Source organism: Spinacia oleracea, chromosome 5 (genome assembly GCF_020520425.1).
Source record: "Spinacia oleracea cultivar Varoflay chromosome 5, BTI_SOV_V1, whole genome shotgun sequence".
NCBI classification, from domain to species: Eukaryota; Viridiplantae; Streptophyta; class Magnoliopsida; order Caryophyllales; family Amaranthaceae; genus Spinacia; species Spinacia oleracea.
The window spans coordinates 65,609,511-65,623,442 of NC_079491.1; the positions used below are offsets into that span (position 1 = coordinate 65,609,511).

Consider the following 13,932-nt stretch of genomic DNA (forward strand, 5'->3'; position numbering starts at 1 on the left):
AAGCAGAACAAGGTTCCACAGGTAAGTTGTTATAAGTAATTCACTATATTAGAACTTGAATGTCACAGAGTTTTACTGATGGAATGAATTTGATAGATTTCCCCTCAATTTTCTATAGTGACCCGAAGCAATCCGCAACTCGGAAACCCTGCCACAACTCTAGGAAACAGAACTGAACAAAGCAAAAAAGAGCCAACAAGTCAGCAAAAGTCAACTTTTGGCAAATAATAAGCCGATTTTCTTGGGTTGGGTTCTAATTTTTTGTATGCTGGTTTGTGCTATGTTATTGGTGTTGCAAATGCGCTACTTCTATATGTGATCCTAAAGTTGAACTACTTCTATATCTCGTGAACTAAGATACCAATTGAGTTATGATTTCCATCTGTTACACACAATGAAGTTGGTAACTTTATCATGTTTTCATCAACCATAGGCTCACATCCATCACCAACTCTTAAAAGAAATTCTGCAAACTCTTCATCATTTCTGGATCTCATATTCTGATTGAGGCGAAGTAGTTGAACATGTCTCCATAGTGTTGACCTCACCAAACATGCATCTATGGTTTGCGCTTTTGTTCCTTTAGGTACAACGGGAAGGATTTGTCTAAAATCTCCACCAAAAACTACGACCTTACCACCAAACGGACTGTCAACCCCCATTAAATCTCTTATACTACGATCAACGGCCTTATATGCATGTCTATGAGTCATTGTTGCTTCATCCCATATTATAACAGCGGCATGCTTAACTAATTGTGCTTCAATATCCTGTTTGCTGAACTTCCATGTCGATGAAGCATGTAGTGTTACCGGAATTCCAAAAGTTTTATGAGCAGTTTTTCCTCTATGCAATAGTGTGGCAGCGATACCTGAGCTAGCTACTGCAAGACCAAATTGTCCTCTAAGCTTAATAGTTGCAAGTATAACACGATATAAATAGGTCTTACCGGTCCCACCAGGGCCATCTATGAAGAATAATCGACCAGTATCTCCATCAATAGCTTCCATTATAACATCAAACGAATTACGTTGGTCATCATTAAGATGTTCAACACAATGCACATCTTCAGGGGGCACTGGTGCGGATACTTCTTCATGTATAGCTCTGGCGAATTGTATGTTGCCATCTAATTGGATGCTTATATCAGGGAGGTCATAATCAGTGATAGTCTTACCCAATTGCTTCAACATGCGTTCTACATCATAGAGAACAGAGTCACGCACCAAATTTGTATTTGATGGGGATGGAAAATTGTAGTCTTCAGCCATGAAATGGTAGAATTCATCCCATAAAGATCGAACTCCAGTTGGTTGGCAATAGACCAATAGTGTGACAAATAATTTTCTCAATGATGATGGCATTTTGGAGTTAGATGCTTCAAGTAAACATTCACGAATGCTTGCATCGTTCTCCATTAAACCTTGTTTTTCAGCTGCTTCTCTAAAAGAAGGATAGACAATTCCGTTGACAGTTCGAAGATGTTGGAATGATTCTGGGCCTCTAACATGATTTAAGAGCAAACGCAAGAAAAATCTTTCTCCTTCCATTGGCGATGTAGTATATATTCTTCCAATCACTCTCTGCTTATTCCTCCTTTTTCTCCATGTTTTTGATGATGTTAACCACCGATAATTTTGAGGGAATTCTATGTAAAGGTACTTCCTTGCTTCAGGATCAGAGACATTCATCTTAAAGAATTCAGTGAGCATGGTTCGCGAGTTTTGTGGCATTTGGAGGATATCTTCAATAGATTGATTTGTGTTAAACCTTATCTCTTGCCGATTTTGTAGGTGGAGTTGTAATAGTTCCACAGATGGACACATTCGAGTAAGTGTAAATTGATAAATTCTCCATAATGCCTCTGGTGTACAAACCCATCTAGCATCTACAAATTGTTGAATCTCGTTGTTTTCTGATCCTGTTCGAACTTCCATGGAAACACGGTCGACACCCTTGTGCACATATTTGTATAAATATTTGACACACTTGATGCTACTACAAATCTCTACATTAATATGACAATCATACTTTAGTAGAAGCCATGAATTATATGGAACAACCCACTTATTATCAACATATGTTGTGCTATTCTCATGCAAAGGTACTGCAGGGCGATCACCACGACGACGGTAAATAGGGTAAGAGTTATCACCTTGGATAGTACTTGCAGAAAATGATTTAGGAAATTTTCGTTTACAAACTCCATTTTCCATGCAAGATGAATTTCGACGTCCAGCACCACACGGTTTATGGATCATATGTTTAAGAACAGCATCATATAATCGTGGCTCCTCATCTCTATCAGGTATCTCAGCTCTGACAATTTTGTCATATTCTTCAGGTGATCTTGGTTTGTCATTTTCATCCAGTATTAGTAACATGTGGACATGTGGAAGACCTCTTTTCTGGAACTCAACAACATAAACATACGCCACAACCTTTCCAAGGGCACTTTTGTCAACAACATCACTCTTAAACTCCTCAAATTTTGCATGAAATATCCTGGTGATTAAGTCGGGGCGATCTTGTGGTGTCTGACCGGGCAATAACTCTTCCACAATCTCTCTCCATGTTGGGTTGCATGTCATAGTCACGAAAAGGTCAGGCTTTCCATAATGTTGAACCAATGCCATTGCATCTTGGTATCGTTGGTTCATGTCTCGTGGGCTTCCAACAAACGAAGAAGGCAAAATAGTTTTTTTACCGGCGTTTACTGGTAGTCATGAGTTTGGATTAATATACTTTGTGAAACATATATAAAGAAATACTTATTAACAATAAAATTAGATAATTTTGTGTAATTAAATATATACCTGGATCGAGTTCTCCCGCATCCAAACAATCTTGCAAGCCTTGGTATAATTCAGCTCTTATGGTATCTTGATGGTCTCGAAGCCATCTCAGCTTATTAGCCTCAATTTTGACAAAATTATCAACTATAAATTGCTGGAATAATCGCCCTGCTAATAAGATGATGGATATGACATGTAGCCGTATCTGCAATAAAATAACCACCATGGATTAAAAATCATTGACAAATATACATATACAAACATGTATATAAGAGTTTGGTTTTATTAAATATTACTTGAAAGAGGTAGGCATAGAAAGCTCGGCAAGGAATAGTTCTTCCATTAGTGTCAAGACTATTAATCGACCATCCATAAGAACCATATGGAAAGAGTAAAGGATATTGAAGGGGGTCATAGTATCCAGCCGTGTCCATAACAGTCATTAACTGGCCTGAATTTGACTGAACTAAAATATCTCTGGGGTTCAAGTTCGCAACCTCTTCTCCACCAACAATAACTGCAGCAACTTGAGAAGCAGTAGGTAGACAATATTGTGGTCGATCTGAAGGTTGTTCATGGATACGAAGTGCACATTGTTGTATGTCTTCACGTTGAGCTAAAAATCGAAGATTGTGGACAAAGGGATTGCATCGATCAAGAATTGACTTGATTTTTTGTATTATATCCCGTTGCAACGTGTTATTCTCTGCCAGGCGATGCTCGATCTCATGCTCAGTATCATATATGTACTTTTGGAGGAATCGTGGCCTACATTCTGATCCACGAGGAAGAAACCCACCTATCTTATGATATATAGAACCTTGAGCCCGGAAAGTATATACTCCTTGTTGAGCATTTGCTAAGCTCTCATCTAAGTGAACACCCATGGAAGTGAAAGCATGTATGTGATTTAGTTTTCTAATATCCTGTCTGAAATTCATTCCAGTTGGGGTTTGATCAATGTATAAAGAAAGCAGGTCATCAGGAACGGGTATGATTGGCAAGTTTATCTTTCCAGACATACAACAAATTTGGGATGATTCTTTATGAAAAAGTCGAGCTTGACAATCAGAACATGTTCTTGGAGGTGACAATTGAACATCTGGGACTCCTCTTCGTTCATGATAGTTTATTGCACACTGATTATTAACTCTTTCCCTATTTCTTCTTCGAGCATTGTTCCCAACCATGACATCATGATGGTTCGTGTTTGAAGTGCCACTGCTTTCCCCAAATTCTATGTGGCCATTGTGATTTCTACTTTGCCCAACACGCGTAGACACGTGCGATATGGAAGTTTGACCATTGGGTAGTGCTGCATCACAATTTATTTGATTTAAGATGAGAAGTTAATATCTTAACTATACTTTTATATATGTAGTCTATATAAATATTACATTTATTTAAGATTAAAATAGAGAATGTCTATAAAATATTCGTATTGGTTGTTATTTATGTTAATATTAATTAGTGGATCCAAGGCTTTCTTTTTCTTTTCTTTTTTGCAAATAAAGAATATAATCAATTTTTACTATAAATGTCTTGTTTTGGATGATTAACCTATATATTTTGCATTGTTAAAATGAAAAAGAGGAATCTATACCCGTATCAATTACTCCATAATTTATCAAACTTAAAGATTAGAAAATGATAGAATTAACATTTTACTCTTTACTTTCATTTGCTCCCCAAAAAAATATAAAAAAAATAACACACTTTCTATGTTGGGGACCGAAGATCTAATTCAATGGAAATTATTTTTTATAAACCCGATGCCTATCTTTTATAGCAAACCCTCCTAAATCTCATCGAATCCTGCAGATCATAGCAGGTACCTAATTTATGATTCATATTTGTGACTAATTAATTTTGTACATATTATAAGTCTTTTTACATATAACATGTATAATTTAATATACTGATTTATTCAATGATTAGTCCAAATTGATTTGTTTTACATGTACATAAAACCTAAGTATTTCATTTGATTAGTTAATGTAAAATAATGATGTTTCACCTATGGAAAATGAGATTAATTAATCTATATAATAGACACAAATAATTAATTAAAGTTCTTATAAAACATTTAACTAAGTTGTAAGAAAAAGACATTTTTCTGATAAGTAAGATGGACGTAAAATGCTACTTTTTTAAAATTTATGACAATGAACTCACATGTATGTATGGGGATAGAGTTTGTAGTAATGCCTACAACAGTTGAGTTATCTTGATTGGTAATGTCTAAAAACGCGGTCGCATTGCCATTTTGCCGGGCATGTCTTCTTGCATTATAGGTCAAACGCCTCTGAGCATTTCTAGTATTGGCCTCTTGGGCACATTGTTCAGAAGTCATCCTCTGTCGTCTTAGTCTTCGGTACTCGGATGAACTTGGCCTTTGATTTTCCATACTTGCTACGGTTCTGCATAGATAAAGCAAACAATAAATTTTTGATATCAATTGATACATATTAGAAAAAATATCAAACTTTTCTTTAAATATAATACTCATATAAATATTTACTTTGTATCACAATTCTTTTAAATGAATTGCAGTATCTTATACTTCCTTTGCTTAGAAATAGTTGCACCACAGTCACTTTACACACTATTCATATATTAACTTTAACTCTCTTTTTACACATATATAAAAAATAAATGTTATCAATATAAAAAAATTGGTTGGATTAGTCTCCATGTCTACTTTTCAAATTATTCAATAAAAATATTTTTACTAATAGATAATTAGAGATATTAACGGTCAAATGTGTGTGTGTTGGAAAACGTGAAAGTTAAAGTGGTGCAACTATTTCTAAACGGAGGAAGTATTATGTATTGTACCGGTGTGTAAGACATTATAAAATTCTCTTAGGATATAAATTGTACAATTCTAGTCACATTAGATTTTCTAATATAATTAGGACTAATGATTGTAACACTATAAATATGATCAATAGAATACACTCCAATTCACAAAGTATAACAATATACAACATGGTATAAGCTAAGGCTAGAGATCTAAATTCCACAAAATATTCTCTCTTCACAAAAGTTGCGTATTTTTTTTAAATGGGTCTTGGTAGCTTCCTGTAATATTGTGCTTGGTAGTATTATCTCCTTTAAATTGGTGACCACATGTGCCACTTTAATGTATTATTAATCCTTAAGTTGAGATTTAATCGCTCCAACTCTCATCATGACTGACGACGGGGATGTACCCAAATCGATCATGAGTGTACGAGGCTTTTATAGTTACAACAAATTATACCTCCTTCCTTTTGTTTTCCTTCTACTCAGTTTTATTTTACGTGGTTTCTAAAGCTAATATTTTGAAAATATATAATGAATCATATCCAAAAATATATCTCGATCAGGCTAATATTTTTAGGTTTATGATTTTAGTTTTATAAGAGCGACCCCATAAACAATAAGTGAGTAAAATTTAGAAAAACGGAAGGAGTATTATATTCTTACATTTATACTTTTACAATTTTTAATGAGGAAACATATATGACACGGTGCTAATTCAACCACATCTTTAAGTTAAGTACGTTGTATCAAACTTCAACTCCAAATTGGATTGTGTATTAAGATAAACATGATTCCACTTGACATTTCCCAAAATGCCTTTTCAATTGATGGATAAACCATCTACTTGTTTCAGTTTGTTGGCACCTTGGTCCTTCTATTGCTTGTATTTGATATACCATAATATCAGGTAGTTTGTTGGATGTCTTTGCAAAGAGCCAAAGAGGTTACCTACAAATATCTTGATAATCTTAGATTGTTCTAATTGTGTACATTATTCCTTAAGATGTGAGTGCTTTTGACGATGATTATATTGCAAACAGGAAAAGTGCTCAAATATATGTTTCTTATGTTATACTTCGTATATGATTCCCGCCCAACTGCTAATATTTTTGGCTTCCGTTGTGAATGTCAGGGAAACAAAACACTAAACATGTCCATAAATAACTCACTAAGGTTTATTTTATTCCTTAATCCAAATCACCAATACAACCAAAACACGTACCCGGCTAGTAAGTACCTAAAATTTTCAAATAGAATAAGAAACATACCTCTCGTCAAATAACCTAGATCGTTCTTCGTCAATTGCTCTAGATATTATCCCAATAACTCTCCTCAACTGACGATCGGCAATGGTAAACTGAAAATAAGGAAATTCTCATTAATAATAAAATAGAACTTACATTAAAACATAGGAGCTAACCATAGAAACCACATTAATACGTAAAAGGAAATAAAAAACGCGTAAATTTATCAAAGGGCATACATTAGTTATAGAATTAATTGAAGGAAATTTATATATGTTGATTGAATCAAGTAAAAAAACCATTAAACGAATTCTATAGTATATACCTGTAGGTTAGTATGGAGTGGGGATTAAATCGTTGATGAAAATAGGCTAATACTCCATAGCAATTCACGAAGGAAGGAGGTATGATGGCGTCAAACATGAGTTTATAAGTTTATGGGTTAGTTATTACACCATAGATATGACTTTGATTTTGCATACTTACCTTTTATTGTTCTTTTAGTGGGAAGTAGAAGTTGCAATTGTTATTATATCATGGGTAGTTTTTTCCTAGATAGTTAGCTAATTAAACATGAATGTAGGAGTATTACGTAATTCATGGGTAGTTTTTATTTTCTTAGGTAGTTTTTATTTTTTATTTTTTATTTTTTTTTAGTGTGTTAGGTAAAGCTAGATAGTTGGGTATTGATCTTTTTCCCCTAGCTAGGTAATACGTGATTAAATATATGTTGTTTTGAAAAAGAAGAACAATAATTTTGTTTTTAATTTAGTTTTAAAATTTGCGTATTAGTGCTAGTCTAGTTAAATTACGGGCATTTAGGTGTTTTACGCGGTTTTGACATGATTGCACAAAATTTCTCAATTGTAATTCTGTATCACAATTTGTGTAAATAACTCAGGACCCTCAATAATTACAGGCTTAATTCTGACAATAAGAATACCTCTTCTCTTTAAAGGAGAATCTGAAAATATACGGGTATGTATTTTCTAAACTTTCTAAATTTAATTTTGGAAAGTTAAATTTATCAACCAAAAACACCTCTTCTCTTTAAAGTGGAAATTTTGTGTCAATTCGAAATTCATCTATCTTATTGGAAATAATATTCGACGTACAAAATTTTATATTTGATATAATTTATGCTTAACTTCTATGTAAAGCACATATATAAAGCATAGACCTTTGTACGGAAAATAAATAGAGATGATCGTGTCCGAAAAGTAGAAATTTGAGCTACAATAAAACCCCGAATATGAAAACTGAAAAGTATAATTAAAAATACTAAAATACTTACATATTTCTCACTAAACTAAGAAAGTCTCATCTAATTAATATTTTCTTATATATACAAACTCATAAAGAAAAGCATCAATAAATCACTAAAATTCTAATGATCTACATTGATGATACGATGTTTCTTCGATGGAGTTTTAGTCTTGTCACGCACCCTACAATAACAAAAGTTACCATTAGCTATAGTAAATGTATCAAAATAATGAAAGTGAGTAATTTTTTTTTTTTTTTTAAAATAAAGTGGTTCATACCTTTTAAGTAAATATGCACATTCTTCTTCCCAGTTCACAAATGTCACATAGGTAACTTTGTAGGATGACAATGCAGAAGTTATTGTTGGGGATGTTAAAATAAAAACATATGAGGTAAATAAACAGGACCACTTCGTCTTAATTATCTCTTTGTGAATGACCTATATGAAAAAAAGAATTAGAAAACGGAATCTATGATATTATTGAAATGAAAATGATTATGAAATTTATGTATATGTAAACCTGATCATGCCACTCCTTCAGTTGGGATGTAGAAGATTGGAGAACAAATTCAACTTGTTTGTTGAACAACAACAAACACATCGACCTATTTGAATCTTTGATAGTGATCTTAACAGATACACTTATTCCAAAAAAAAAATAAAAAATTGTAAGAATAGTTCTCATTGAATTAGTACATAAGTATTTTGGTGAATTGAGCTTACCCTTGAACCACTTGTACACTATGCTTCTTGCTACACTTATAACATGTTATTTGATCACCAACATAATAGACCTTGTTATTGCAAATAGAACACGCATCATACCAGTCAAAGCTTTTGACATCAATATCAACCAACACCCCAAGTACTCTATATGTTTTGCCCTACATAATGAAATATTTAGAGCCACATATTTATTTTAAGAACAAAAAAAATACTCCGTCGTTTATGAAAATAATCAAGGTAAAAAGCATCATATATACGTTATTAAGCTTTGTGTGATAATTTCATAATATTACCTTTGGCATTAATGTGAACTTGGAGATTGTTGTTCGACGTGCATTTGATGTCAAAAGTGTCCGATGCAAAGAAATACCGCATGTTTGTATCCACCTCGCTTTAAGTTGAGCAAAATGGTCAAGTCCACACCTATAACAAAAGTAAAATATTTGCAAATTAGTCAATACTCACAAACTTGTATAACATAATTTAACTCAAAATGTGAATGGGTTTTATGAAGTACTTGTTATTAGGAAATCACTTAGTGTAGTGCGAAATCTACGCAAAAGTTGCATTATTAATGGATTTGGTATTTAGTGTAGTTGGATAAAATCTAATACAACACCACAATATTCTCTTTGTACGAATAACAATAGTTCCTAGCTGCAAATTAAATAAAAAGACATTAAATCGACATGTAATTAAAGGAACTGTGTGTCTATGACATTATTAACACTTACCATTGTGCCAAACTTGAAGAAATCGGATCCTTATGGTTGATATATAGTCTTGTATATTTTCCAGTTGTCAAATACTTCCTCCATTTTTTTTTAATTGCACCATCTTAGATTTCACGCTTGCCAATGCACTATTTTAACTATTAATATCTCTCATTTTACAATTGAAAAAATTATAAAAATTTGATAATTTGAAAGTATATTTAGAGACGAATCTAACAAGATCCCACATGAATATATTTTTCTTTACCTATAAATCACAAAAAATAACTATGTAAGAATATGTGAATAGTGCAAAAACCTAAGATGGTGCAATTATAAAAAAATGGAGGAAGTATGATCCTGTAAATGAGTTGGAATAAAGTAACATTAATTGTCTTAATTATGATTCCCAAACAAAATTATTTTTTGAAAGAAAATGAAAAAAAATTACCATTAAAATTTTGAACTTGTACGCCACATGCCAGCAGAATGAGGTTTTGAAAAATATCTATTATCACTCGATCACCGATTTCATCAACAAAATGATTCCATATTGTCAATCTCATAGCAAAGTAACTGCAACAACAAACATTTTGAAATATATTAGAATGAGATATATAAATATTATGATAAAGGGACAAATATTAGGATGAGAAAAGTTGTAAACTAATATACCTTTGGTCTAGTATGACTATATCTTGCTTAATAGTTCCTGTTGGGCCAACAGATTCAATCTCACTTGCATATATAACTACTCCCATGACATCTACGTGTTGGAAAAAAGAATGAAATATCGAATGTTAATGACTACAATTAATTTAGATGAATGGGTTGTGTGAATATTACTATTATGTAACTACCTATCACATTTCCTTCAGCATGCTTGAATGATTGCACCCCATGTAAGCTCACCAAATTGAAGTAATATGTTGGGAAGTCCTCCACATATGTATCGACCACTAAAACTTTCGTTTCTTTTGTTATGTTTAGTTGGTACGAATTTTGTACTACTCTCAACCAGTTGTCAGCTGGAATAACTTGTACCTTTTCAAAGCAATAAACTAAACCTTCTTGTAACTTGTCGATAAAATGATCAACATCTTTTGAAAATATAATACATTGTATAGGTTCCCCCTACTAAAAGTGGAATTAGAAAAAGTTAATATATTTTGAAGAATGATGTAATAGTTATGAGAAGAGTAAGTACGTAGTATATATTACCGTCGCATCTAGAAGAACCATCTTCCATATTTTTCTACCATTCTTTACATGTTGAATATCATATGATCGGATAAGTCTCGCTTTAACATTCCAACTTTGATAATATGGGTGTAAATACATAAACGGGGCATAAGAAGATGACATCCTATATAACACAAAATAGTTAGAATAAAAAATGAAAAAGTTTTATATTATATTATATTTATTATATGAGTAATTGTGGTACATGATTAATATTCCCCAAAAAATTCAAATACCAGGTGCTACTTAAATGTCTCCTTCGGTGATTTTGACAAACTTAATGAAGTCAACTATGAGGCTATTTTTAAATCACTAAGGTTTAGTTTGTCAAATCTAATTTGTTACATTAACTGATCATTAACAGCTTCTTCTACTAATTAGAAGATATCCTGGCGGTGATAATTATTTCTAGAGAGGCAATTAAAGCGGGTGCCAAATCCCAATCACCATTAACTGCTAACAATAAGAGACAACCCACTCTTTCAACCCACTCTCAGCATGCAACTCTACAGCCTGGGCAACCTCCAAGTACGACATTGTATAATCCTTCTGATCCTGCCAAAAGTCTGAGTGAATATAAACACAACTCTTCTCATCCCTAATCCCGTGGAAATTGCATCGACGAGTTTACTTAATGAAGTCAACTATGAGGCTATTTTTAAATCACTAAGGTTACTGTCATTCGTAGGTATGCTATTGCTCGATAATTATCACCGCCAGGTGCTACTTAGTGCCTAAGTAAATCACTAAGGTTTAGTTTATTCTTTAATACAAATTACCAATACAACGAAAACACCTGGCCAATAAGTACCTAAAATTTTCGTACCTCTCACCAAATAACCCAGATCTTTCTTCGTCAATTGCTCCGAATATTGTCCCAATAGCACTCCTCAACAATAATTGACAATGGTAACTGAAAATAAGGAAAGTCTCCATTAATAACAAAAAAAATAAAGCTTTACATTAAAATATAGGAGCTAACCATGGAAATCACATTAATACATAAAAGAAAATAAAAAATCGGCGTAAGTTTATCGAATGGCACACAGTAGTTATAGAACTGAAGGAAATTGATATATGTCGAAGAATATTGAAGCAAGTAAAAACAATTAAACGAATTCTATAGCATATACCTGTAGGTTATTAGGAAGGGGAGACTAAATTGTTGATGAAATAAGCAATATGCTCCGTAGCAGTTATGGATATATATGTGAGATTATATGTGAGATTATGAGGGTTGAAAGTGAATAGAAGAGGAGTTAGAGGGTGATTAACACTACCGGAGGTATGGAGCGGTTCCTTCCGCTTAGAAAATAACTGCTCCAATTTATTTTATTATTTTTTTTGGAGGGGGGAAAAGATAATTATTGTGAGCTAATAAAATTGTAAATAAATTCTTAAAGTGTAACATAAAACGTACTAATTCGTGGGGGTAGTTTTGGAAACACTAGTGGAAAAAATACCTGTTGAGGGGGGCATTTTGGGTTTATTGAGGCGAACAAGGCCCGCTGCGACAGACGTAGCTTCAACAGCTCAGTGATCTGTTGAGGCGGGCTTTGTTCGCCTCAACAGGTGATCTGTTGTGGGGGGCTTTCAAAAGCCCGCCTCAACAACCTCTACAGAATCGCGAAAAATAAGGACCTGTTGAGGGGGGCATTTAAGAAGCCCGCCTCAACAGCCTCCTCTGTTGAGGCTCACTTCTTAAATGCCCCCCTCAACAGGTCCTTATTTTTGCGCCAATACCTGTACATTGGCGCCATAAATTCATATGTTGTTGAGGCGTACATTAAAATCCCCCTTCAACAACATTAATTTTTTTTTTCCAAATTCTTTTAAAATATAAAATAGGCGGCAATAACCACAACTAGATATATACTCCATTGAGTATTGAAACCTGTACCCAATCAACACCAAAATAGCAAAGGTATGAATCTGCTTATCTTTGATAAATAAATCATTACATTAACTTCATTTATATTAACCCAACAGAGCAAAGCGTATATATAGTACGTATATTTACAATTTTTAAACACCTAGCTAGTCTAACAAATTACAACTAATATTAACAACTAGCTAAAGACAAAAGGCTAGAAAGCTAATCTAACAAATGTCTCTAATCCAGCCACTTAGGTCCCTTTAGATCATGCATTACAAACCTTAAGTAAGGTCGTGTTGACTTTCTTCCAATCGACTCGATCCCTAGCCTGCAAGTTGCATGGAAGGAAAATATATATGAGTACCAAAGTTTACACTCACGATATTGTCTTTACATTCCATTGAAGCATAAAATTAAAAGATATAGTTGCAGACTATAGAGATAATTAAGTACGTTGTTGACCTATAACGACCCAATGAGCCTTAAATGTGCATACGTAGATTAGAATGAGTTTTAGAAAGTTAAAACTATGTATATTAGTCATGTAATAAGAATCAAATGAGTCCTTAGGTTCTTTAGTTCAAAGTTGGGAGCGGAAATGTCATTTTAGCTCTAAACATGACCTATAACGACCTAATGAGCCTTAAATGTGCATAAAAAGATTCGAATGAGTTTTAGAAAGTTAAAACTATGTATATTAGTAATGTAATAAGAATCAAATGAGTCCTTAGGTTTTTTAGTTCAAAGTTGGGAGCGGAAATGTCATTTTAGCTCTAAACATGACCTATAACGACCTAATGAGCCTTAAATGTGCATAAATAGATTCGAATGAGTTTTAGAAAGTTAAAACTATGTATATTAGTCATGTAATAAGAATCAAATGAGTCCTTAGGTTCTTTAGTTCAAAGTTGGGAGCGGAAATGTCATTTTAGCTCTAAACATGACCTATAACGACCTAATGAGCCTTAAATGTGCATAAATAGATTCGAATGAGTTTTAGAAAGTTAAAACTATGTATATTAGTCATGTAATAAGAATCAAATGAGTCCTTAGGTTCTTTAGTTCAAAGTTGGGAGCGGAAATGTCATTTTAGCTCTAAACATGACCTATAACGACCTAATGAGCCTTAAATGTGCATAAATAGATTCGAATGAGTTTTAGAAAGTTTTAACTATGCATATTAGACATGTAATAAGAATCAAATGAGTCCTTAGGTTTTTTAGTTCAAAGTTGGGAGCGGAAATGTCATTTTAGCTCTAAA

At 33.1% G+C, this 13,932-nt stretch overlaps 2 protein-coding genes across 2 annotated transcripts; both read right to left on the bottom strand.

Annotated features, from left to right (window-relative positions):
• Positions 1-338: 338 nt before the first annotated feature.
• Positions 339-7,839, bottom strand: LOC110800153 (uncharacterized). The gene is made up of 6 exons (XM_056829720.1): positions 7,173-7,839; positions 6,872-6,960; positions 4,971-5,215; positions 3,092-4,110; positions 2,817-3,000; positions 339-2,716 (listed from the first exon to the last, which is right to left on the bottom strand). The coding sequence occupies exons 3-6, from the start codon at positions 5,200-5,202 to the stop codon at positions 339-341; spliced, it is 3,813 nt and encodes a 1,270-aa protein (XP_056685698.1). The 5' UTR covers positions 5,203-5,215; positions 6,872-6,960; positions 7,173-7,839.
• A 235-nt stretch (positions 7,840-8,074) lies between these two features.
• LOC110781290 (replication factor A protein 1) lies at positions 8,075-11,860 on the bottom strand. The gene is made up of 11 exons (XM_056828678.1): positions 11,622-11,860; positions 10,775-10,919; positions 10,414-10,687; positions 10,229-10,319; positions 10,005-10,129; positions 9,575-9,913; positions 9,134-9,263; positions 8,838-8,998; positions 8,635-8,755; positions 8,392-8,552; positions 8,075-8,295 (listed from the first exon to the last, which is right to left on the bottom strand). The coding sequence occupies exons 1-6, from the start codon at positions 11,729-11,731 to the stop codon at positions 9,873-9,875; spliced, it is 786 nt and encodes a 261-aa protein (XP_056684656.1). The 5' UTR covers positions 11,732-11,860; the 3' UTR covers positions 8,075-8,295; positions 8,392-8,552; positions 8,635-8,755; positions 8,838-8,998; positions 9,134-9,263; positions 9,575-9,872.
• Between the last annotated feature and the right edge of the window lie 2,072 nt (positions 11,861-13,932).

Excerpts from the sequence above, each read along its gene's own strand:
- LOC110781290 (XM_056828678.1), bottom strand. The coding sequence starts at position 11,731 with ATGGAGACTTTCCTTATTTTCAGTTACCATTGTCAATTATTGTTGAGG. Across the intron at positions 10,920-11,621 it reads TCTGGGTTATTTGGTGAGAG|GATGTCATCTTCTTATGCCC; the intron begins GTACGAAAATTT and ends TGTGTTATATAG. Across the intron at positions 9,914-10,004 it reads ACAAGTTCAAAATTTTAATG|GATCATACTTCCTCCATTTT; the intron begins GTAATTTTTTTT and ends ACTCATTTACAG.
- LOC110800153 (XM_056829720.1), bottom strand. The coding sequence starts at position 5,202 with ATGGAAAATCAAAGGCCAAGTTCATCCGAGTACCGAAGACTAAGACGA. Across the intron at positions 4,111-4,970 it reads CTCTATCCCCATACATACAT|CACTACCCAATGGTCAAACT; the intron begins GTGAGTTCATTG and ends ATTGTGATGCAG. Across the intron at positions 2,717-2,816 it reads TGCGGGAGAACTCGATCCAG|TAAACGCCGGTAAAAAAACT; the intron begins GTATATATTTAA and ends CATGACTACCAG.